Source organism: Oratosquilla oratoria, chromosome 5 (assembly GCF_046742065.1).
Source record: "Oratosquilla oratoria isolate Oo_2021 chromosome 5, ASM4674206v1, whole genome shotgun sequence".
NCBI classification, from domain to species: domain Eukaryota; kingdom Metazoa; phylum Arthropoda; class Malacostraca; order Stomatopoda; family Squillidae; genus Oratosquilla; species Oratosquilla oratoria.
The window spans coordinates 39,778,721-39,803,386 of NC_134781.1; the positions used below are offsets into that span (position 1 = coordinate 39,778,721).

At 39.4% G+C, this 24,666-nt stretch overlaps 1 protein-coding gene across 2 annotated transcripts in view; it reads left to right on the plus strand.

Moving 5' to 3' along the window:
• Positions 1-6,474: 6,474 nt before the first annotated feature.
• The window catches only part of LOC143025474 (putative D-lactate dehydrogenase, mitochondrial), a 313,466-nt gene continuing 295,274 nt past the window's right edge, over positions 6,475-24,666 (plus strand). For both annotated transcript variants that reach the window (XM_076185196.1, XM_076185195.1), the window contains exons 1-2: positions 6,475-6,807; positions 8,573-8,755. In XM_076185196.1, coding sequence (XP_076041311.1) covers positions 6,739-6,807; positions 8,573-8,755 — 252 coding nt within the window. In that variant the 5' untranslated portion in view covers positions 6,475-6,738. The remainder of the gene's footprint in view (positions 6,808-8,572; positions 8,756-24,666) is intronic.

The window sequence follows — 24,666 nt, forward strand, 5'->3', positions numbered from 1 at the left end:
ATCTTTTGAGTTTCCTGATGAGACAGATCATTAGCTTCGTTGTCATCATCATATTGAGATATCGCTCCATCATTGCAAGATGATTTTTCAGGAGAAGCATTTTAAAGTATCTAAATCCTATAACTTTAATAATTTTACCCTAAGCAATAAAACTTACCATCTTGATTAGGTAAATAGGACTACACTTAGACTTACGACTTTATTACCAAAAGACGCAGAATTATTCGGCGTCCTTATAAACCATTGTAACTCTATTCTTGAATTTTTTGAGTTACGACAGTCTTGCAATGATGGAGCGATATGCTCTCAGTTTCTTTATTTCCTGAAAGCAAAATGCAACGATGAGAAAGAAGTGGAAAAAACATGCCGATGAAAAGGTTGGGAGTGTAAAAATTAAATCATATTCCAAGGCAAGAAACCAGTCCGTTGAATCAGGTCTCTTGCAACAGACATCGGATTGGCCGATGATGGTGGTGATGATGATGATGGTGATGATGATAGTAGTGGTGATGATAATGATGGCGGTGATGATAATGGTAGTGATGATGGAAGTAATGGTGATAATGATGGTGGTGGTAATAAGGATTGTGGTGATGATAGTGGTGATTATGATGGCGGTGATAATGATGATGATAGTAGTGGTGATGATTGTCATATAGTGACACGGCGCCTACACCAAGCTAACCACGTGGTCCCAGAGTTCAGCTGTACCACGTGGGCCTACCCAGAGGAGCATCACGAAATGCCCGCCAAGACGCATACCAAGCTGTACCACGTGGTCCAGTTCCCAAGGAGGGCCGCCTTGACCAGGACGCGATTCGTTGTCACGGCGACCCGCGCGCTCACAAAGCTAACCACGTGGGTCACGGGTGCCACGCGAAGCCAAGCGGACTGACCAGCTTGGGAGAAGAGGACGCGCGGCGTGGGAAAATTCCTGACCGCAGGACAGTGCCCAGGGCCTATGGGAAGATGTCACGTGAGTGCCCACGCATGCGCAGTACAGCCCCCTCTTCGATTCTCCTCCCCCTCCCAGATCTACAGAGGGAGGGCGCAGAGGATTTTGAGGACACTTTTTCCGTCGGCCGCCTCCGCGGCGGACCACTTCTCCTCCTCCTCCCAGTCCTACAGAGGGAGGGTACTCTAGGAGGAGGACTCGGCGCTTGACCCAGCAGGAGATCCATCTAGGATTCTGTGGGAGGACTCGGCGCTTGACCCAGCAGGAGATCCATCTAGGATTCTGTGGGAGGACGCCACGCCGTCTGGAGCAAGAGGATCACAGCAAGGATTCTGTGGGAGGACGCCACGCCGTCTGGAGCAAGAGGATCCCAGCAAGGATTCTGTGGGAGGACGCCACGCCATTGCAGCAGAAGTTCTGTGGGAGGACGCCACGCTGTCTGGAGCAGGAGAGCCCACCAAGGATTCTGTGGGAGGACGCCACGTCAATTGGAGCAAGGATTCTGTAGGAGGACGCCGTCTAGAGCAGGAAATCCAGCAAGGATTCTGTGGGAGGACGCCACGTCAATTGGAGGAGGATTCTGTAGGAGGACGCCGTCTAGAGCAGGAAATCCAGCAAGGATTCTGTGGGAGGACGCCACGTCAATTGGAGGAGGATTCTGTAGGAGGACGCCGTCTAGAGCAGGAAATCCAGCAAGGATTCTGTGGGAGGACGCCACGTCAATTGGAGGAGGATTCTGTGGGAGGACGCCGTCTGGAGCAGGACTCTTCAGTCGCCCCAACAGGAAAATACATTGGTATTTATACTACTATTTGTTTTGTTAGGCCATCACATTGGTCCATGTGTTGGTGTTATTTTTCTTTTATTGTTGAGATAGAACAGTTATGATGTTTGTTATTCAATAAAACCATATCAGTGGCTTGGTGTGTTTCTCTCTCGCCTCTCTTTTATATATGTACACGTACCGAGTCATTCTTATTTGAATTCCCGAACCTTTGACAATGATAATGATGGTGATGATGGAATGATGATAATGATGGTGGTGGTAATAAGGATTGTGGTGATGATGGTGGTGAGAATGATGGCGGTGATAATGATGGTAGTGATAATAATGGTGATAATGATAGTGATAACGATGGTGATGATAATGGTTGGTGATAATGATGGTGGTTGCAATGATGGTAGTGATTATAATGATTGCGTTGATAATGATATTGATAATGTTGATAATGTTCATAATGGTGATAACGATGATGGTGATAATAATGATAATGGTGGTGATGATAGTGATGATAATTGTGATGATAATGATGGTTGCGATGGTGATAATGATGATAATGGTGGTAGTGATATAATGATGGTGATGATAATGACAATAGTGATGATAATGGTGATGGTGGTGATAATGATGGTAGTAATGAAAATGGTGATGATGGTGGTAATGATGGTGGTGATAATAATGGTGATAATGATGTTGGTGATGATGGTGGTGGCGGTTATAATGATGGTGACAGTAATAATGGCGTTAATGATGGTGATAATGATTGTAGTGACAATGATAGTTGTGAAAATGGTGGTGATAATGATGGTGATGATGATACTTGTGATAATGGTGAGAATAATGGTGATAATGATGGTAATGTTGGTGATAATGGTGATGGTGGTGGTGATGATGGTGTTAGTGATGATGGCGGTGATAATGATGGTGTCAGTAATAATGATGGTGATACCGGTGGTGATAATGGTGGTAATAATGATGATAAAAACGATAATGGTGTTGATAATGGTGGTGTTGTTGATGATGGTGCTGAAGGTGTAGAAGATGGTGTTGAAGATGATGTTGATGATGGTGTTGATGATGTTGTTGATGATAATGATGATGATAATGATGGTGATGATGATGATGACGATGATGATAATGATGCTGATGTTGATGCTGATGTTGATGCTGATGTTGATGATGATGATGACGATGATGATAATGATGCTGATGTTGATGCTGATGTTGCTGATGATGATGATGCTGACGCTGATGATGTTGATGCTGATGTAGATACTGATGTTGTTGATGCTGATGTTGTTGATGCTAATGTTGTTGATGCTGATGTTGTTGATGCTGATATTGTTGATGCTGATGTTGATGTTGATGCTGTTGTTGATGATGGTGTTGATGATGGTGTTGATGATAATGATGATGATAATGATGGTGATGATGATGATGATGATGACGATGATGATGATAATGATGCTGATGTTGATGCTGATGTTGATGCTGATGTTGATGATAACGATGATGATGATAATGATGCTGATGTTGATGCTGATGTTGATGTTGATGTTGCTGATGATGTTGACGCTGATGATGTTGATGCTGATGTAGATACTGATGTTGTTGATGCTGATGTTGTTGATGCTAGTGTTGTTGATGCTGATGTTGTTGATGCTGATATTGTTGATGCTGATGTTGATGCTGTTGTTGATGCTGATGTTGTTGATGTTGATGCTCACGATGTGGTCATGATGCTCACGATACTCACAATGAGGTAATTGTGTTAAAATCAACAAAGGACACCAGAGAAGGGCATTTGATTCTTGACAAAGGGCAGTAGAAAAACATGAACAAATAAAAACAGCAAATAAACATAAATGAATATTAATCAATGATAAAATTGCAAAAAAAAGTAACTAAATAAAGGAAGTCAGTGCAATCCTCAGTCATCTACAAAACTCAATCGAGGATCATTTTCAACATTTTTATTCATGACAATAAGATTGAAGTGTAGGGTTGACTTAGAGTGAAAGTCTTGAGCAGGTACTTTATGATAGGTCGAATGAAAATATATGGAACCTTTTGAAAACAACGAGAAAATGGACCCGTATGCGATAAACTTAAAAAGGAAACTAAGAACATGTTAGCTGTAAAAACAACCAATGAAGATTAGAAAACTATAAATAAGAAGGCAACTATGATGAGCAAAGTGGAAACTAAAGTTGTAAGTGTAAAGTAAGCTTAACAAGGTCACCTGATAGTGATCTTTGATGATAAAGAAAATTAGAGCAAAATGAAACTGTAAGGTTGAGATAGAAATATCAGTTAAAAAAACGAATCTTCAACAAAATAAAAATCTACACAAGATTATGGTTTCTAAAAAAATAATATGCAGTTTATTGGGAATAAAACACCCTAGAAACTAAGGCAACATAAGGAATTTAAGAAAATACCTTTGAGAGGCATTGACTGGCAACTTGAAGTTATAAACAAGGCCTGCAACTGAAAACTAAGGCATGGAAAAAAAGAACACTTGTAAAAAGCTTTCAAGAAAAGAATATTTTGATCCTTATAGCATTTGATATCTATTATAACCTAACATAAACCTAACGTAAGAGTTTGGTTAATAACAACGAAATACAAGACTACAGTAATGACCGGCCATTCTTTCCGCCTGCGCCTGCGAACGAAGCGGGGTCGAACGCAACCCGTTGCTCGTATATATACTTTTTTGGGTATGTTAATATACATATGCATCTTATTCTCGCCCAAGGCTTTTCTCATCTGAATGAAATTGTCTGCCATTACAAGATCGAGCATGAAAAAATAAGCCTGGTAAATATTCTCCTTGTATATTTTTTTTATTGGGGAAAACAAAATATTTAGATCTAGATTTAAGAATTACAAATAAAAACTACAAACTTGAATAAATCAGAATAATGAGAAAATAAGAGAACACATAAAAGTTGAGCCGATTGTTGGAATCATAGAAAGAAACAAGTTGAGATGGTTTGGTCATACGAAGAGAATGGGGGAAAGTAGATACTCAAGGAAGTATTTGGAATGGCAGCTTGGAGGAAGGAGGCCGGTTGGAAGACCCAGGAAAAGGTGGATAGACTGTGTGAAAAAGAAATTGGAAGGAAGAAATTTAACGTTGGAAGAAGTAAATGAACAAGAGATTTACGAGGATCGAGATGAGTGGAGGTGTCTGATGACGAGGCCAACGACTGACAGTTGAAATCAACTACCTGGCGTCTGTTGAGAAAAGAAAAAGGTGAGAAAGATGAAAGATAACCACCAAAAAAGTATTTTTTTATTTGTATCGGATGGTAATTCTTAATTCAAGTATAGCTACTGCCGTGCTACTTCATTCATCTCTGTGGTGCCCCCTCAAGGAGTTATCACAATGACCTATTTTTCTTCCCACATCCTTCCAACCTCCATTTGAATACATAGAATATGACATCGCTTACATCAAGACTTCCTAAGAACATTTGAACAGTGTGTCTAACATTTGCGCAGGTTTACAATCTCTTAGTTCACCAATCATTTTTGCTATACGTATGACGGAAAGATAATTTGATATTTGAAGATTTGAAAAATAGAATATTGTAACCGAAGTCGTTTTTACTCAAATGAACTCTTAACTGTCGGCGCCGATGAAGCCCGGTGGAAAGCATGTGATAACCCACTCACCAACAGGTTATGGGTGACTCGATGGTGTGGTGGTATCGTACACGGCTGCTCCTTCAACAATCTGAGTTCGATACCCTTCAGGGTTGAACATTTCAGCATCTCTGCACTGTGGTCAAAGAGTTGTGTGTGCGTATATGTAAGGTCACAGCATTACCCATAGATCAGACTATATACGATCTCATAGCTCTCATTGGGGTGGGTAATAGCTGTCGATCAAATCCAACACAAGATCCAAGATCATGGTGAATCGCAGTATCTCTAGGTGAAGGTGGTTGCATTTCCCCCACTATTCATTCTACGGCCAGGATATTTTATTCATACCTGTGGCACGTTCCTGGCAGTGAGAGAAGAACGTGCCTGTTGGTAATGGAAAGGCGGAAAATAAACTTCAAAATCAAGGACAAACCACTTCGAAATACATACAGGATGCTGCAGCCTATAAATATAATGGTTTCCCCGTCAACTGTGCACTACATTGAAAATATTTTGTTGGTTCTCGTGCTTAAAAGAGAACAAGACTGTGTCAGAGAGCATATATGATTCTATTTGATGATAATCTGTCATTAAATGTAAAAAAACACTGGCCAGATAGAGGTATGTGGTAAGATAAGGAAATACATTTTCTTTGACACTACCAAACTTTAGCTATTAAAGAAAATTTTTCAATGGCGTCAAGGACTGACTAATATCGTCTGACGGGCCTGAAGGGAAGGGAGATTATACACTTAAGAAATGTGATAAAAACAGCTTATATCAACTTATATATCAAATTTATATGAATTTTTTTGATAAAAAATACAAAATATTTTATAACCACTATAATGATGAACTATAGCATAAAATTCTAAATATCGTACGTCAGCCAACCAATATGAGGTAAACAAACTAATTGCAGTGATTTACAATATATTATAATATTACCACGAAATTAAATAAAAAACAGCCGGTTGCTCGAGAATAATGATTATACATGTTCTCTGTTTTGGTATAGATTTTGTAAATACGATAAAACACATTGCAACAGTTAATCACATGAGAGATAACACGTAGTGGAAGTCAGGTATTGTTGTCAAGAAGTCGTGTGCCAAGTTATGCAGTGCAGTGGCTTTAAATTTCTAAGTAAAGAAGAATCTTTGTGAAATGAAAATTTTGTAGAAGGAATGGGAGTACGTGGTGACTAACATGGTTGAACATTTTCTATATGTCACATCAGTCGTTTTGGTTGTAAAGAGCATTTGTAAGACCACTGACCACCTTGACCAGCGTTTTCTGTTGAACACGATATTTGTACGTGCAAGTGTCTCAAAGTTTCGTTAGAATGCCAGGATTTTTACAAAGATGTTCGTGCCTGCGAGGTGTCGCATGTCGGTACAGCACAATTACTCGCGTAAGTAAGGCTAAGATACCTATGATTATGTAAGTATTTCTTAGTGTATATCCAGGGAGGAGGGGTACGTTGTAATAATGGAATATTTATCAAAAAGTGGAAACAGTGATCACAATCACCAGACCTCGGTAACTAAGTAGACAATTATTTTTTTTTCTAATATTATATAGAATCATTCAGACTTCGTGATGCACATAAGGCCAGCTAAATGTTTATTAGACCATGTGTGAAGGATCTCTGGATCAAAATCAAGGCTATTTACAAATTTACTTCCGTTAGGCCTAACTCAGATTAGGGAAATGTGTCTTCATCGTAATCAAGACTAATTAGCTGTATTGTAATGTAGTGGACTTAACACCTGGCACTTTTATTCAATACAGGAACGTCTTGGTAGATTAGACAAGGTATTTTAAATGTTTTGTATGTTGTTTTCCGAGCACATGCTTACACACATAGCCTACATGCACTGACGCGCGCGCGCGCGCGCACACACACACACACACACACACACACACACACACACACACACACACACACACACACACACACACACACACACACACACACACACACACACACACTCGGTGGCGCGGTTGGTAGAGTCTCAGACTGTCAGCACGGGGGTGCCGACGGTACCTGGTTCGAATCCTGCCCAGGGCTGAAATTATTTCGGTATCGCTGCGCTTTGAGTCGTTACTCCAACTTTTGTGGGCGAGGAGTTGGGTGTGTGTGTGCGTGTAAGGTCATATCATTACCCATAGATCGGTCATACGAGCTCTGAGCTCTCTTCCGGGAGGAAAATAGCTGTCGATCACGAGTCCAACACGTGATCCAAAGACCAAGGTGAACACACACACACACACACACACACACACACACACACACACACACACACACACACACACACACACACACACACACACACACACACACACAATATACACCTCGTCCTATTTATTGCGATGATGGGGAAGGGAGACTGCCACCATTTTTCCCGTGTATGTCGTAAAAGGCGACTGAGTGGGACGGAGCAATAGGACTAAGGACTCAGTATGAATATCTTACGTGATATCAAGGCCTTAGAAGGTCAGGGAGAACTCCCATCAGAACCCTTAAAATTGGATCATTAAATGTGCGTGGTTGCGGTACAGATTGGAGTGAAAAGGAAGAGATGGGCAGTTTGTGAAACCAAGTTGAAAAGGAGGGGAAGGTTTGAGTTTAGGAATGTGATAGAGTGTCAGGAATGATGAAGGGGCGAGGGTGAAATGGAATGGCTTTGTTGGTAAGTGATGAGATAAGAAAAAGCATGGTGGAGTCGAGGGTGTCCTTACTGTTGTGGGTGAAGGTGAAACTGGGATGGTGGATGTGGGCCTGTGTGATTACATATGGACCTGGTAGTGAGAAAAGTGAAAAGTAAAGGAAAACTTTTGGACCAAATTAAATGAAAGTTTTGGAAGGAATATGATTATATTGGTGTTGGGGGATCCCAATGCTAGAATAGGGGATGAGCCAATAGATGGAGTAGTAGGGGAGTTTGGTGTGCCAGGTGGAGAGATGATGTTGATGTGTTTAGAAGGGAGACATGCATAAGTATACATAGGAAAGGGTGTTGGACAGATGGGTGGTTGATAGGATAGTAGTGGACTACGGCATGTAGTGGTATCCAAAGAAAAAATAGGAAGAGTGGGGCATTGTGGGATGGAATGTTCTGTGTCATCTGTGAACACAAGGGAACATGTAATCAGTGATAGCGTTTTCCTTCAAGGCCCGCCCGTGTAGGTTGGATGAAGCTTCAGTCAACAGCCTTGAACGCGTCCTCTGTGGGGTGGTTAACTCTAAGGGCGGCGTCTCCAGAGGACGGGATGCTCTTCGGCTGGCGGCTACCGACGAAGGCCCTCATATCCCCATCTCTCCGGATATAGTGGTCAAGCCGGAGACGGTGCAGCAGGTACGGATATTCAGTTTTTTTTCTTTTCTTGTTTCTTTGGTTAGACACATATGTATGTAGGGGCCAGTGACAGGTATCTGTTTTTGGAGGTCCTACAAAATAGACAGAGTAGAGCATCATCTCTCTATTGCCCATTTTCAAGACCCGTCAACCCCCTCACCGCCATCTGGAGGTGCAGGCCTGAGGGGCTGACATTCAGTCTCCAGACCGGACACAAGATCTCTCAACCAACTTCAACTGTATTTCTCTTACCTTTTCACATATGGAAAGCTGGAAAAGCTAGACTGCTCCTTTCCTACTTTAGCCGGTGACAGAAACGGTCCCACCCAAGTAGAACTCGGATAACAGTGCAAATTTTCTTCCTAGAGAGATCTCTGGGACGGGTCGAGAACTGTTGGCAGCCACTGTGGGGCTGCGAGTTTTTAATTGAAACTCGAGCCAATAATTATGATTATTGCAATATGTATTTACTTAATTGTATTCGTGTAGTCATAGTACGCAGTAATAGAGCTACGCTCGGAATGCGGCGGCGTCTTTGTGGATATCCTTTAAGGCGTTACACTGGACTTTTTTTTTTTCCGACTGTTGGAGCAGATTTGCAGCCCGCAGCTTTCGGCAAGGAATCTGGTATGTTAAAAAAAGAAAAAAGAAAAGAAAAGAAAATCCTCCAGTATATCAAGTGACATTCTATGTAAATTGTTGAGAAAACAAAATACTTTATCATAGTGATTTTACGGCGGAAAAGGTTATGGGGGTGGGCGATACCGCCGATTGATCTGAGGTTGGAGGAAAAATAGCCCACTGTGATAACCCCTTTAGTCATACTTGGTTTAATTTTTTGGACTAGGTTATTCCCTTGCCCACACCATTCCACAGGTGATTTGAGCGGAAATCTGCATTTCTTGTTCTTCAAACTTGCGGTCTTTTTCAGTTTCTTCGATTGACCTCTTGCCGATCATCAATCCTAGGCTAAGAGATCTCCGTCAATGTTGCTATCTCCTCATATAGATCGTACAGAGTAAACATATCACATGTCTTTCTCTCCCTCTCTCTCTCTCTCTCTCTCTCTCTCTCTCTCTCTCTCTCTCTCTCTCTCTCTCTCTCTCTCTCTCTCTCTCTCTCTCTCTCTCTCTCTCTCTCTCTCTCTCTCTCTCCCTTTCCTCTCTCTCTCTCTCTCTCACTTTCCTCTCTCTCTCTCTCCCTCTCTTTCTTTCTTCTGATGAAGAAATGCCCAGCTTTTCTAATCATATTGTTATTTAGATTAGTCTTAGCAAGACAGTATATCTGGTTCTCTGAACTTGGAATAATGATTTCATATCTAGCTGATGTTTAACTATTTATATTAGAAAATACTCCTTTCAAGTAACATCATTCCTTCATTTTCTATCAATTCTGTATTTTTTCCAGTAAAACTTCCGTTTCATCATGTGGTGCTTTTCGTCTTAGCTGCGTTGTCTAATTCTTTTATGTCTGCTCAGAATTTTTTGTTGCGTTTCTCTTTTATCCTCATCTAAACATATTTGAATTTATGTTCATGTCTGCATATTTCGATGTCCTACTGTTTGTTAACTCGTTTGCTGTGGATTATAATTTACATTTCATTTGCCCTTCTCTTTACGTCGCTATCTACCCTAAACACTTCCATATCTTCTTGAACATCAAAAGCATTCTTTACTCTTGATACTATCCTTGAATTATTTTTTATTTGTTTTTCTCCTCGTATTGTTGGTGTGATGTGTTTCTCTTTCCATCCTAAAACTATATCATCTTTCACTAGTACATACATATACCAAAGGCTTTTTCCCCCTGACAAGGGAGGTAGCCAAAAAAACAAAGGCATAAAAACTATTCCCACCCATTCCATCTCTAATACACTCCACTCCCCTCCACCATCTACCCTCCCTCTTATCTTGGCACCTCCTGGATGACGGGTCATCCCTGCATCTTATCCACTGCCCTGGGTCAGAAACAATGTCGCAAAACACAGCACATCCAAAGCAAGGCCGCTTCATAAAATCGGCGATCCCCCATCTCCGTCCCCCCATGCAGAAAAGGAGAAGACGGGGAGAAATCCCTTCGGGCTGCGTCAATTTTTTCTCACACATACTACCTCACCCCCCCATCCCCCACCCATTCCACCTCATGCACCACAACCTCATCCATATACAATAAACTGTATTATAGACAATTCGATTAAGGAAGAGGACTTTACAGAATCCATTTGGGTAGAGATTATAGGCAAGAATAAAAAAGTTATTATTGGCGTCTTGCACAGACCTCCTAACCTCAGCATTGAGCAGACTGATCCCCTGATTCATGAAATTCACAGAGCGTCCCAGTACAAAAACGTTGTGATCATGGGAGATTTTAATTATAGAAACATTGACTGGGAAACTTTAATAGGAGGTCAGGAAACAAAGAAATTCCTAGATGTGGTGCAGGATAATTTCCTAAAACAAGTGATTACCGATCCTACGAGAGGAGTAAATACTCTGGACTTAGTTTTAACTAATAATGAGCACCTAATGAGTAACGTAAAAGTGGGAGATAGTCTAGGCTTTAGCGATCATCAAGAAATAAGATTTAATATTATTTGGGAAGAATTAAAAGGTACGCATAACGTCCAAGTACCAGACTTCAGGAGAGCAAACTTTGACAATATAAAAACCCATTTGAAATTGATTATGAAATGTCATCCGGAGGTTTCGGACATTGTCGAGTCTCCGTGCGTGACCAGGGGTCAGGTCATGACCAGAGGTCGGGTCACGGAGGGTAATATGCATAGCTTGGGTCAGGTTATTTGGGGGCGAGGGCTCAACAGACAGGTCAGCGATTTGGATGAAATGTATATCAATCTAACTGATGTAGTTAATGCACAAAATACATTTATCCCCCTGAAGTCAATACGGAAAAATAGTAATGCTCCCAAATGGATGACGGACAGATTCAAACATGAGATCGGGATGAAAAGAGGACTTTATGTAAAAATAAAAAAACGGGGAAACACACCTTAGATCAAGATATAACGAAATGGTCAATCAAGATCCAACCCAAAGGGTTTCTTTCATCTCTATAGAACAAAAAATAAAGAAAGAATAGGACCAATTAATAACAATGAAAATATCATGATAGAATAGGAGGAAAAAATGAGTGAGGAGTTTGACAGTTATTTTCTATCGGTGTTTACTAATTAGAGGTTAGATAAAGTACCTGACTGCGATCCGATTTTGAGTGGGGATGAAGAAAATAGTCTATCCAATATCAGCATTAGTAAAGTAAAAGTAGTCAAGCAGATTGAAAGACTTAAAGCTACAAAATCCCCGGGGTCAGACGAAATTTTTCCGAGAATGCTAAAGGGGTGTAAATTTGAAATCTGTGACCAGTTAACTGAAATATTTAATAAATCGGTAGACACTGGTTTTGTGCCTACTGCTTGGAGGCAAGCAAACCTTGTTCCTGTTTTTAAGAGGGGAGATAGATCGTCTATATGCAACTATAGGCCAATCAGTTTGGCATCGGTTATAGGAAAAATGCTTGAATCAGTAATAGTAAATAGACTCGGAGAACACATCGAAAGACATAATTTAATTCGTGATTTACGGCATGGTTTCTCCGAGGGTAAGTCATGTGTGACTAATCTATCCTTTTACACTAAAATATATAAGGCGTCAGATAACAATGATAATTACGATATTATTTACCTTGGCTTTAGCAAAGCGTTCGACAAGGTGCCCTACCGGAGACTACTAAATAAAATCAAAGCCCATGGCATAGGAGGAAAAGTGTTAGAATGGATTAGAGCTTGGATTAGTAACAGAAAACAGCGGGTCACCATAAATGGAGTAAAATCCAGGTGGGGCAATGTTACTAGTGGGGTCCCCCAGGGCTCGGATTTGGGTCCCTTGTTGTTTATTATGTACATAAACGACTTAGACGATGGGATAAGTAGTGATGTTAGTAAGTTTGCGGGCGACACTATAATAGGACACCTAATTAGACCAGGAGACGACGTCGAGATTCTGCAGGATGATCTTAACAAATTGTTCACATAGTCGGTGAAATGGCAAATAAACTTCAATATCTCTAAGTGTAGCGTGTTAAACGTAGGGCTACACAACCCCGAAAATAGATACAGCTTAGATAACACGCTTTTAGAGAAAACTGAGTGCGAGAGAGATTTGGGAGTTCTAGTGAGTCCGTACCTTAAAACCAGGAAACAGTGCACTAGCGCCAGGAATAAAGCTAACAGAGCATTAGGTTTCATTACTAGGACGGTAACGAATAGAAGTGCAGAGGTAATTATTAAACTCTATCTAGCGATAATTAGACCCATCCTTGACTATGCGGTACAGTTTTGGTCTCCGTCCTATAGAATGGACATCAATTCACTAGAATCAGTACAGAGAAGAATGACCAAAATAATACATGGAGTCAGAAATTTGCTTTACGAAGAAAGGCTTAGGCACCTTAACTTACACTCTCTGGAAAGACGCAGAGTGCGGGGTGATCTAATAGAGGTGTACAAGTGGATCAAAGGGTGATGCAAACAAGGTCATCATATTAAAACAACAGGGCAGGACTCGCAGTAATGGTTACAAACTGGACAATTTTAGACTTAAAAAGGAAATAGGCAAGAATTGGTTTACTAATAGGGTGGTCGACGAATGGAATAAACTTAGTAACCATGTAGTAAGCGCTGAAACTATCAGTTGTTTTAAGAAACTGTTAGACAACTTTATGGATGGGGATGACAGGTGGTGATGGATACGGACCTGCCTAGTGTAGGCCTTATGGTCTCTTGCAGTCTCCTTCATTCTTATGTTCTTATGTTCTTATTCTCCATTCACCCATCTTCTGTCCTCTCCCGTCCTTCCTCCACAGACATTCACCTCCTCCCCAAAGCCCCTTTTACCCCATCCATCCATCTCATCCTAGGTCGCCCCCTCATGTTCACTTCCTCTACTTCTGCCTTCCACACCTCTTTTACTAATCTTTCTTCACTCATTCTTTCCATGTGTCCAAACCATCCCAACACTCTCATTCACCCTATCTCCCAACTCCCTTACCACCCCTGTTCTCCTACTCACCTCATTTCTCACTCTATCCAGTCTAGTAACCCCTATCATACTTCTCAGACATTTCATCTCAAACACATTCAAACTCCTTCTCTCTTCCTCTCTTATGTTCCATGTTTCTGCCCCTCCACGATTTCCTTTAAGTTTTACTTTTTCCTTTTCGTGAGTCTAATTTTACCTTCTTCGTTTCTCTATAGTTACTTACTAGTTTTGTCTCACTCGACTTTACCATAATGTAATTTTTACCTAATTTCTTATTCATCTTAGCTGTTCCTCCTCCACGAGCACTTTAGTCTGCTGTGTGTGTGCGCTTGCGTGCCTGCGTGCGTGCGCTTGTGTGTATTTACCTAACTGAAATGAAAACGAAAATATTGTATTCTTGTGAGGTCCTGTCTGTTTGTCCACGTGACAAACTTTAAAGCGTGCGTGCATATGTGCGTGTATTTGTGTTTGTGTATGTGTATACGTGCTTACTTATACGTGCATTTGTGTGCGTGTGTGCGTATATCGGGCGGGGTAAAGTGAGATGAATGAGAGATGAAGGTGAGGACAGATGGGCGTGTCCATTGGCGGTATGTTGGCTCAGAGGGAGGAGGAGGAGGAGGAGGAGGAGGAGGAGGAGGAGGAGGAGGAGGAGGAGGAGGAGGAGGAGGAGGAGGGGGGGGGAGTGGAAGGCTGAAGCTGATTGGATTGAGTAGTGCATTGGTTCTCAACCTGTTCTCTCTCATTCCTCATACTCGCAGTACATCTTACTCTTAATGACCCTTGCGGTGACCACTTCAACAATCAGGATAATCGCTAAACACTATCCAGCATTAGTTTTCAGTATGTAGGCCCCACTTACCACTTACCAATTACCCGCACGTTCCTGCGAGTTCGTGAATAATCCCGAACCTAACCATACCATACCTAACTTTAACCCTTAGCCCTAACCGAAAGTTTTTTAAATGAAATATAGCTTTAAACACTCCCCCTCCCAGATGTGCGCCCCCCTACCCGAAGGTTGGGAAAGCCTAGTTTGAAAATACATGCATACACAAACACAAATATTATGTGCACATTCTTTTGCGTGCATGTGTGAGTGTGTGTGGATTGACAATAAATGCGTACAGCTAAAAGGTGAAGAAATGTATCTACTTTATTTATCTTCAGAATATATATGGTTATAGGGGTTTATTTGGAAAAACCTAGGAAGAGTTTGTAAATAATAAATTTCCGCCGCAATAAAATTAAATGAAATTAAGCAGTATTTCAACATTTGGTAAAATTATACAATCATTTTACATTTGCATAATTTTTTCTTACAAAAGCTATCAAGGTTTTTGGAAACATTAATTTCACAAATAGAAATAATATGAGCACATACAATTTGTGTTTAATTATATTGATTCTTATGTTACAAAAATAATAACTTAAGGGGGGACTACAGTAGTGGCGTGTTCCCTCACCATAAACCACCTAACTTTAACCCTTAACCCTAACCAAAATATTTTTCTAATTAAATATAGCTTTAAATACTCCCCCTCCCGAAGTTGGGAAACCCTAGTTTGAAAATACATGCATACACAAACACAAATATCATGTGTACACATTCTTTTGTGTGCGTGTGTATGTGCATGTGTGTGTGTGTGTGTGGATTGACAATAAATGTCTACAGCTGAAAGGTGAAGAAATGTGTCTAGTTTATTTATCTTCAGAATATATATAGTTATAGGGGTTTATCTGCAAAAACGTAGGAGTTTGTGAATGAATTATTTCCGCCCGCACAAAAATTAAATGAAAATAACCAATATTTCAACAGGTAAAATTATACAATCATTTTTCCATAAACATGCTTTCTTCTTACAAAAGCTATCATGGTTTGTGGCAACATTTATATTAATTTCACAAATGTAAATAATATTTATGGATACGTACAATGGTTTGTTTAATCATATTAATTCTTAAGTCACAAAAAATACCACGCGACTTCAGGGGATGCTACATAAACCTCCTAACTTTAACCCTTAACCCTAACCAAAATATTTTTTTTCGAAATGAAATATAGTTATCCAAGTACCTGGAGTGATAGGGTATCAGAATATATATGGTTATGGGGGTCTATCTCTAAAACCCTAGGAGGAGTTCGTGTACAAACAAACAAATAAACAATCAGACAGAGGCTACTACTTTATTATAATATATATATATATATATATATATATATATATATATATATATATATATATATATATATATATATATATATATACACACACACATAAGTACTGGCGCCAGTATTTAGACTAGAGATAAGAAATGCCGGACGTACGGGACATAACACTTAATAGCTAAACAATAGTTATATATTATACAAATCAAGACAATACACTTAAAAGCGAAACAAAATTTACACATTATACAATTCAAAACAATCATTTGATAACAACATAACCAATGCACACATACAGATATTAAGGCATAGGACCCCTTGAAGGGAGATTATAAGGCCTAGTTTGTACAGTGGGCCTTGGGGGAGGCCGGGCAAATGCAGAAATAGGCACTCTTGTTATTTTAAGCCTGACCACTTGCAAGACTTCATTTAGTCCCTGGGAAGGATCAAAGACCCTGAACTAATTGGTATGCAACTTTTCAGTAATCAAAAGGGGACCTGTAAACCTACAATTGAGTTTAGATTGGCGGTCAGGCATACTTTTATAAACATGATCACCAATACTTGTGTTAACAGGCTTGCTATGTTAACCTTGCTATGCTGGTGTTTCAACATTTTGAACTTGGAGTCGTCAAGTTTTTCTCTTACAGAATCATAAATCCTATGTAATGTGTGACATTGGAGTTGTATATAATCATCAAAATTATAGAGGGGACGAGTAGGACTGTCTAACACAGTGTTTCCCAACCTTTTTTGGCTGCGACCCTAAATCCACTCTTAGCCTGGAGTCGCGACCCTAATTGTAATAATAAATTCAACCATTTCATGTTATATTTCTACGTACTTGCATAATGTTTATAAACTTTCGTTTTTATAGTTCAGTTTATATTTACTTGAATGAAAAAAAAAAAGTTAAAAAAGACCCTCTGGCAACCCTCAAAAATACCCTCGCGACCCTGGGGTTGGGAACCACTGGTCTAACACATCATATGGGAGCCTTTTTTCCACTCCATAGATGACGTAATGAGGCGTCTTACCTGTGGAAACATTAATTGTGCTATTAATACAAGCACTGACATGCGGAAGCCAATCCTCCCAAGATTCATGGAGGCTACTAGCAACGTGCCTGAGAATGTCCAAAATCTTCCTATTCGTCCGCTCTACTAGACCATTAGATGCAGGATGGTAAGCAGTCACAAAGGTTTGAGTGATGCCGTAACGTTCACAAATGTTCGCTAAAACCTCATTCCTAAATTCAGTCCCATTGTCACTAAGGAGCACTGAAGGAGTAGTGTATGGACAAAAAACATGAGGAACTAAAGCATGGGTAACTACTGGAGCAGACTTGCTACGTAAAGGAGCCAATATTACAGACCGACTAAAGTGGTCCAGCCACACAAGGACATACACAGAACCTTGAGTACTACGAGGCAATTGTAAAAGGTCTATAGCCATAGTAAAAAAAAAAAAAAAAAAAAAAACAAAAATACAGACGAGAATGAGTAGGGTACTTTAGGATAGGAGCATTATGTGTAGAATCTTTGTTCTGGACACAAGAACTACACTGGGTTCCGTGGGTGGTAATGTCCAGTCGCATTCTAGGCCAATAATATTTCTTGCGAGCCATAGCCAGATTTTGTCACGACCTGGATGACCAGGCTGAGGGACATCATGAGCGAGAGACAGAACAACAGGGGCTAGAGACTCGGGTGTCAGAAACTGCGAATGAGAACATTGTCCTGTAGAGAAAATTGGGACAGGGGTACAGATTCCAAAGCATAAATGACAGCAGACAGAACAGGGTCCTCACGCTGAGCTTTGGCTAGATCTTGCAGGGAGAAGTTGTCAATCACTGTAACTGCATCTACAGGTATATTACGTGAAAGTGCATCAGCAACAGTGCACGTCCTGGAATATGCTTAAGGGTCGGGTTAAATTCTTCAGAAGTAAAGAACCATCCGGCTAGGCGGCCTGAAAATTGTTTGATCTTGAAAAGCTGCGTAACAGCAGTGTGGTCAGTGTAGACTGTAACAGGATAACCAAAAATGATATCTCGAAAATGCTTTAAAGCCCACACCTCTGCCAGTGCCTCTAAATGTGTAACAGTGTAACGAGACTCAGGCTTGTTAAGAATGACTAGCATATGCAATAACATGGGGCCTATATCCATCTGTACAAATAGTAAAGGGAAGACTATAATCAGGGAATGCCAACACAGGCGCTTCAGTAAGGGCATGCTTCAATGAATCAAAACTCTCCTGATGAACATCACGCCACTGGAAGGAAGTATCATTCTTGAGGAGACGAGTAAGGGGAAATGCATCTTGCCAGTTCAAGGAAGGAATGTACATTTTCAACTGACCTAGGTGTAGGGAAGTCCTGCTTTGACTTTATCATCTGTGGTGTGAATACCATGTTTGTCTACAACATGACCTAGGAATTGGATGCTAGATTTAAGAAAAAACAAACAAACAAACAAACACTTGGGGAAATTGAGTTTCAATCCAGCATCAGCAAAACGTTGCAAGACCATGGACAGCTTATTGAAGTGGCTCTTTACATCCTTGGAGACTAAGATTAAGTCGGCCAGGGAAACAAAAAGTCCGTTCCCCACTAGGCCATGAAAATTGAGTTAATCAAGCGCTGGAAAGTCAAGGGAGCATTCCGTAACCCCATGGGGGCAACGAAACCATTCATAATGTCCTGTTGGAGTCGAGAAGGCCGTGATCTTACGAGACTCCTCCTCCAAGGGAATCTGCCAAAGGCCTGCCATTAAGTGTAAGGTGGTGAACACCGTATTACCTGTTCGAATGGACTGAAGATCATTTAACACAGGCAAAGGGTAATGTCTGGAATAGTGACCTCATTAACTCACCTATAATCAATAACAGGACAAAAAGATCCATTTTTCGTAGCACCAGGAGGAACAGCGAGTTCCACTCTGAGTGAGACTTGTACAACGCCATCACTTAACAAGTCGTCAACCAAGGACTGTGCTGCAAGCCGACGAGAGTGAAGCAACCTGTAAGAGGGAACGTAAACGGGTCGAACACCTGGCTGAAGATCAGTACTATGAACAACACGATCCATAACTCACAAAGGATCACCAGGTAAAGTCAGAGCCTGACGGTGGGTCATTAACAGGTCAGTGAGACGAGTCGTCACCTCTGTAAAGTCAATATCACTTACAAACGTTGCATATTGATAGGCCAAGTGAGCTGTGTCACTTATGGAGACCATAGCACAGAAGCTGCTGTGATAGGAGGCGAATCTGGACAGTGTCAATGTCAGTAACTTCAAAGGAACCTAAATGAGTGCCAGGAGAGAGGGGGATAGGAACACCAGTGACGTTGGTTACCATAGCTGTGGTAACATGATCCCCACAAATAGTGGAGTGGGTACCTTCCAATGCTAGACGACGAACACGAACAGAGTTAGGCTGAGGTAAGGCATCAAAACTAACTGGAGCACCTGAAATGCGCACCGGGACTCGAACTGAACTTGAAGGCCCAATTTAATGCTTGCTTACAACAACAGCAGCACAAGAAAGGAGAGGCAAAACTATTAGACCCCTTTGAAGACAACTGTATGGTTTAATCATGCACTGAAGGGCAGCTACATACGAAAACTGGCCTATCCGTTGCAGGAATAACAGAATTATAAAACTTCACTATACGGCTCCTAAGAGATATCTTTGTCATGAGCTGTAAGAGGAACAATGGTCAAGAGGCAATCACACATAAGAGGAATTCCAGAAACAACAAAAGTATCATGGAACACGGTAGCATGAGAGGAAGATCTTAAGGGAATGCGAACAGACCCAAGAATATGCAAGGGAGAACATTGTACAGAATACAATATGTTACAAAGGGGAGATTGTACAAATCCCTGAGAGCATAAGACCTTCTACGACTACATTCTGCACCATTATCTCCTGTGACTGAGATAGGTGTGTTGTCCGTAAGAAGATGGAAAGTAATTGATAAAGGATATACAATTTGGCATAAGAGTTTACATGCACTATCACTGAAATAGTAATTGAAGATATATGCACAAGGTTGCCAATAAAAAATTCAACGTAATCAGATTCTCCAAGAGGGAGCGACTTGAAAGCAGGCTAGGATGCCGGAAATCTTTAACACAATCTAGGTGGGTCCAGTAATTCTTCCATATCCAGGCATCAAATCAAATCTGACACACGCAGGAATAATAGGCGATCTCTTTATTAACGCAGATGATGATAATAGAACCCAAAATCCAAACAGGAGATGCTAAGCTAGAGACCACAAGAGACGAACCCATAAAATCACATTGCGTACACGCAGAATACACTGTTCCTAAGCACCTGCTTACAAATAATTTCAAAAGTCACTGTAACAAATTCCTGGCTGGAAAAAAAGGGGAAAGAATCGAAAACACAAAGATATACGTAATATGCTGGCCAGACAAATTTCACTAAAGTTCGTATCACTCGAGAATCGTCCAAATGTACACACACACACACACACATATATATATATATATATGTTTGCAAATAAATCACTTGAACACGTGATCAGAAATATGCTGGTAACCACTTAAGAAAAAGAAACACAGAAATCCCAAGCGCTTTCGTGTAATTCACATCCTCAGGGGAGAATACAGACAAAAGTACAATACAAAGACAATATAAACGGAAAAGTGTAAAACTAGGAGAGGTGACAAGGCGTCATACGAAAAAATATAGGAGAGGTCACAAGGCACCACACGGAAAAATTAGGAGAGGTCACGAGGTCCTACACGGAACCAAGAGTGGACAAATGGCATGGTTCCGTGTGGGACCTTGTGACCTCTCCTAATTTTTCCGTGTGGTGCCTTGTGACCTCTCCTATATTTTTTCGTATGACGCCTTGTCACCTCTCCTAGTTTTACACTTTTCCGTTTATATTGTCTTTGTATTGTACTTTTGTCTGTATTCTCCCCTGAGGATGTGAATTACACGAAAGCGCTTGGGATTTCTGTGTTTCTTTTTCTTAAGTGGTTACCAGCATATATATGTATATATATATATATATATATATATATATGTATATATATATATATATGGTATATTCAAGCATATTGAATTAAATAATCATCCAGTTGATTGGGGTAATGCCCAGGCAATCTATTATACCAACAACATAATAGCAAGAAATTTAATAGAGTGCAGTTTGATTCATACCACTAGTAATCAAAATACCAACCTACATAAAGGCTTGTACAAACTTGATAATTTCATTTGTCAAGAAATTAGTAAGATAATATCATGTAAAATGTAATTCAACAAATTGACTTAATGTCGCCCTATATAAGTAGTAGAAACAGTGACCCTTGGCGAATGTGACCTGATGTCGCCCGACCATCGTAAGATAATTGACAATGACCTTCCGCTCTCTTTGGCGACTGTGACCTGATGTCGACCATCGTAAGATAATTGACGATGACCTTCCGCTCTCCTTGGCTTATGTGACCTAATGTCGCCCGACCATCGTAAGATAATTGACCATGACCTTCCGCTCTCTAGGGGGTAATTGGTCGGTATGCTTATTCAAAACTGTCCTGGTTCCTTTGTATTATGTATATAATGTCTATGTATTCCTATCACTATGTACTTGTTGCACTGAAGATGTAATATACGAAAGCGCTCTGCTTCGTTAGTTTCTTTTTCCAAGTGGTCTACTTTGCATAAGTGAACACACGTACCCGTGTTCTTATTAGCATATATATATATATATATATATATGTATATATATATATTTATATGTATATGTATTCATATAAATATATTAATATATATATATATTATATATATATCGTATAGCGATAAAATCTAACTTTACCGCCGGCACCACACGTGTAGGGTAGCTTAATAATAGTACATGAATACTGCAAACGAACATTATATTAGATTACAATGTGATAAGGCACTACAATATACAAATGAGTGCATATTGTTCGGACGCGGAATTACAACTAAACGCCAAGCGGTGACTTGGCGCAAAATATACAGAAGCTCGCTTGGTTCTCCCTCCAGACTGTACAAATATTGTAAATAGATAATGCAATGACAATATTAAAGACTAACAACATCCCAAAAAACAATTACACAATTACATTATTAATTATACAATGGGGAAAACATGCAATTCAAAATTGAGCAATACGTAAGTATAACACATAACAATAATTGTACGATGCTACAACGTACCACACCATTACAATTTTATTCGTTTCCTTGGCATCCCGGCTTCAGTCTGTGCTTTAGGAAAATATGTAATGATGATATTAGTTATTATTATTGTTATTGTTATTATTATTATTATTATTATTATTATCATTATTATTATTATTATTATTATTATTATTATTATTATTATTATTATTATTATTATTATTATTATTATTATTATTGATATTAATATTAATATTATTGTTGTTGTTGTTATGATGATGATGATGATGATGATAATGATGATGATGAAGATGATGACGATAACCATGATGATGATGATAGCTGTGATGATGACCATGATAACGATGATGATGGTGATAATGGTGATGACCATGATGGTCCAAAACTAAGTCGGATGAGAAAAAATTATAATAATGATAATAAATAAAAATTATAATAATATAGATAATGATAAATAAGATAATTGCATAGGTATAGTTGAATAATAAACAAACAGGTAAATAGTAGATAATAATAAATTGACACAACTAATAATAAATGAAAATCAAGCAAATAATGATAAACAGACAAGTAATAGCAAACAAATAAAAAATTAATATAAAATAAATGGCAGGTATTACAGCATCTTAAAGCTTCGAAGTGAACTACATTGCACTGCCTCTACAGGAAGTTTATTCCATTCATTAACTACACGGTTGGCGAAGTTGTTTGTACCCACTTCTAAATTAAATCTATTTCCTGACAGTTTGAGATAATTATTTCTTGTCGGATTCCCATTCTGTGTGAAATTTTTGTCACTTTTGATGACAATTCCCTTTGAAATCTTAAAGACCTGCATCAATGCACCTCTGAGTCTACGCTTTTTTAGGGAAAACAGATTCATATGTTTTAATCGATTTTCGTATGATTTATTTTCTATATTTGTAATCAGTTTTGTGGCTCGTCGTTTTACTTTTTCTAATCTATCAATGTCTTTAATGAGATTCGGTGACCATACGGAAACAGCATATTCCAAATGTGGACGAACTAACGATTGATATAGCTTGTTAATGAGTGATGGAATTTTGAAGTCAAAAGATCGCACAATCATTCCTAGAATCTTACTTGCTTTCTCAGAAGCTGAAATACACTGCATGGATGATTTGAGATTGTTACTGATAATTAAACCGAGATCCTTTTCACTATCCACTTTTGTTAACGAATTTCCAAATAACTTGTAACCTATAAACATAACCTTGCATTCACTTGTGTTAAATTTCATTAGCCACTTTTCAGACCATTGCTGTAATATATCTAAATCTTCTTGAATATCTAATGATCATTTGCCATTCCGCACAGTTTTGTATCATCAGCGAATTTGGAGACAATAGATTTTAGTCCCTGGTTTATATCACTTATATATACTATGAATAGAAGTGGCCCAAGAACGGAACCCTGAGGAACTCCACTCGTAACATTTTTCCGTCTAGAAGTTTTGCCATTTAAAACAACTCTCTGCGATCATTCAACCAATTACTAGTCTAACTTAATAGGATACCACTTACTCCGTGTGAAGCTAATTTAGTAAGTAGTCTTGCGTGGGGGACGGTATCAAAAGCTTTTGCAAAATCTAGATATATTAAATCTATATTATTTCTTTTGTCATAACTCGAGATGACTGTATTGTAGAATTCGAGTAATTCACGCAAGAACGTTTCCGTCTGAATCCATGCTGGCTATCATTTATGAAACTGTTACTTTCTAAATGATGTTCGATAGCATCTCTGATGATAATTTCCATAATTTTTCCTGAGATTGAAGTCAAGCTTATAGGCCTGTGGTTATTTGGTTTCTTTTCGTCACCTTTTTTGAATATGGGAGTAACTCTTGGGACATCTCCGGATATAATGGATTTCTTGAAAATAATTTTTAATGGAACAACAATCTCTTTTTTAATTTCCTTTAAGATTCTTGGATGCCAACCGTCAGGCCCTGGTGTTTTATTAACTTTGAGTTTCTCTATACACCTTTTATTTATTTATTTTTTGTTCTATTTACCGTAGTTAGTTCACCCTAGATTTTTCGCAGGTTTCAGTTTGGAGTTCACTTTGAGGTGTTTCGTTTACGAATACTGAACTAAAATAGTTGTTTGAAATATCACACATTCCATCATTTGAATATTCAAGTTGACCGTCAGCAGATAACGAAGAGCATGATGATGATGTTGATGACTATGATGATGACCATGATAACGATGACCATGATAATGATAATGTAGGTTGTAAGTTACACTACATAGGGAATTGGTGAAATAAACTTGGGAGGTCTTCTTCTCTTTAATAAGACCGACAGTGTTCTGTTTTACAAAACAAGGCAAGCTTCGATCAAAACTCGGAGCTTTGCCAGAAACATATTCTATCTACATATGTACAGAAGTTGCCAAACATGGTAATAGTAGGCTGCTGCCATATTAGTGATAAGGAAATTTGGA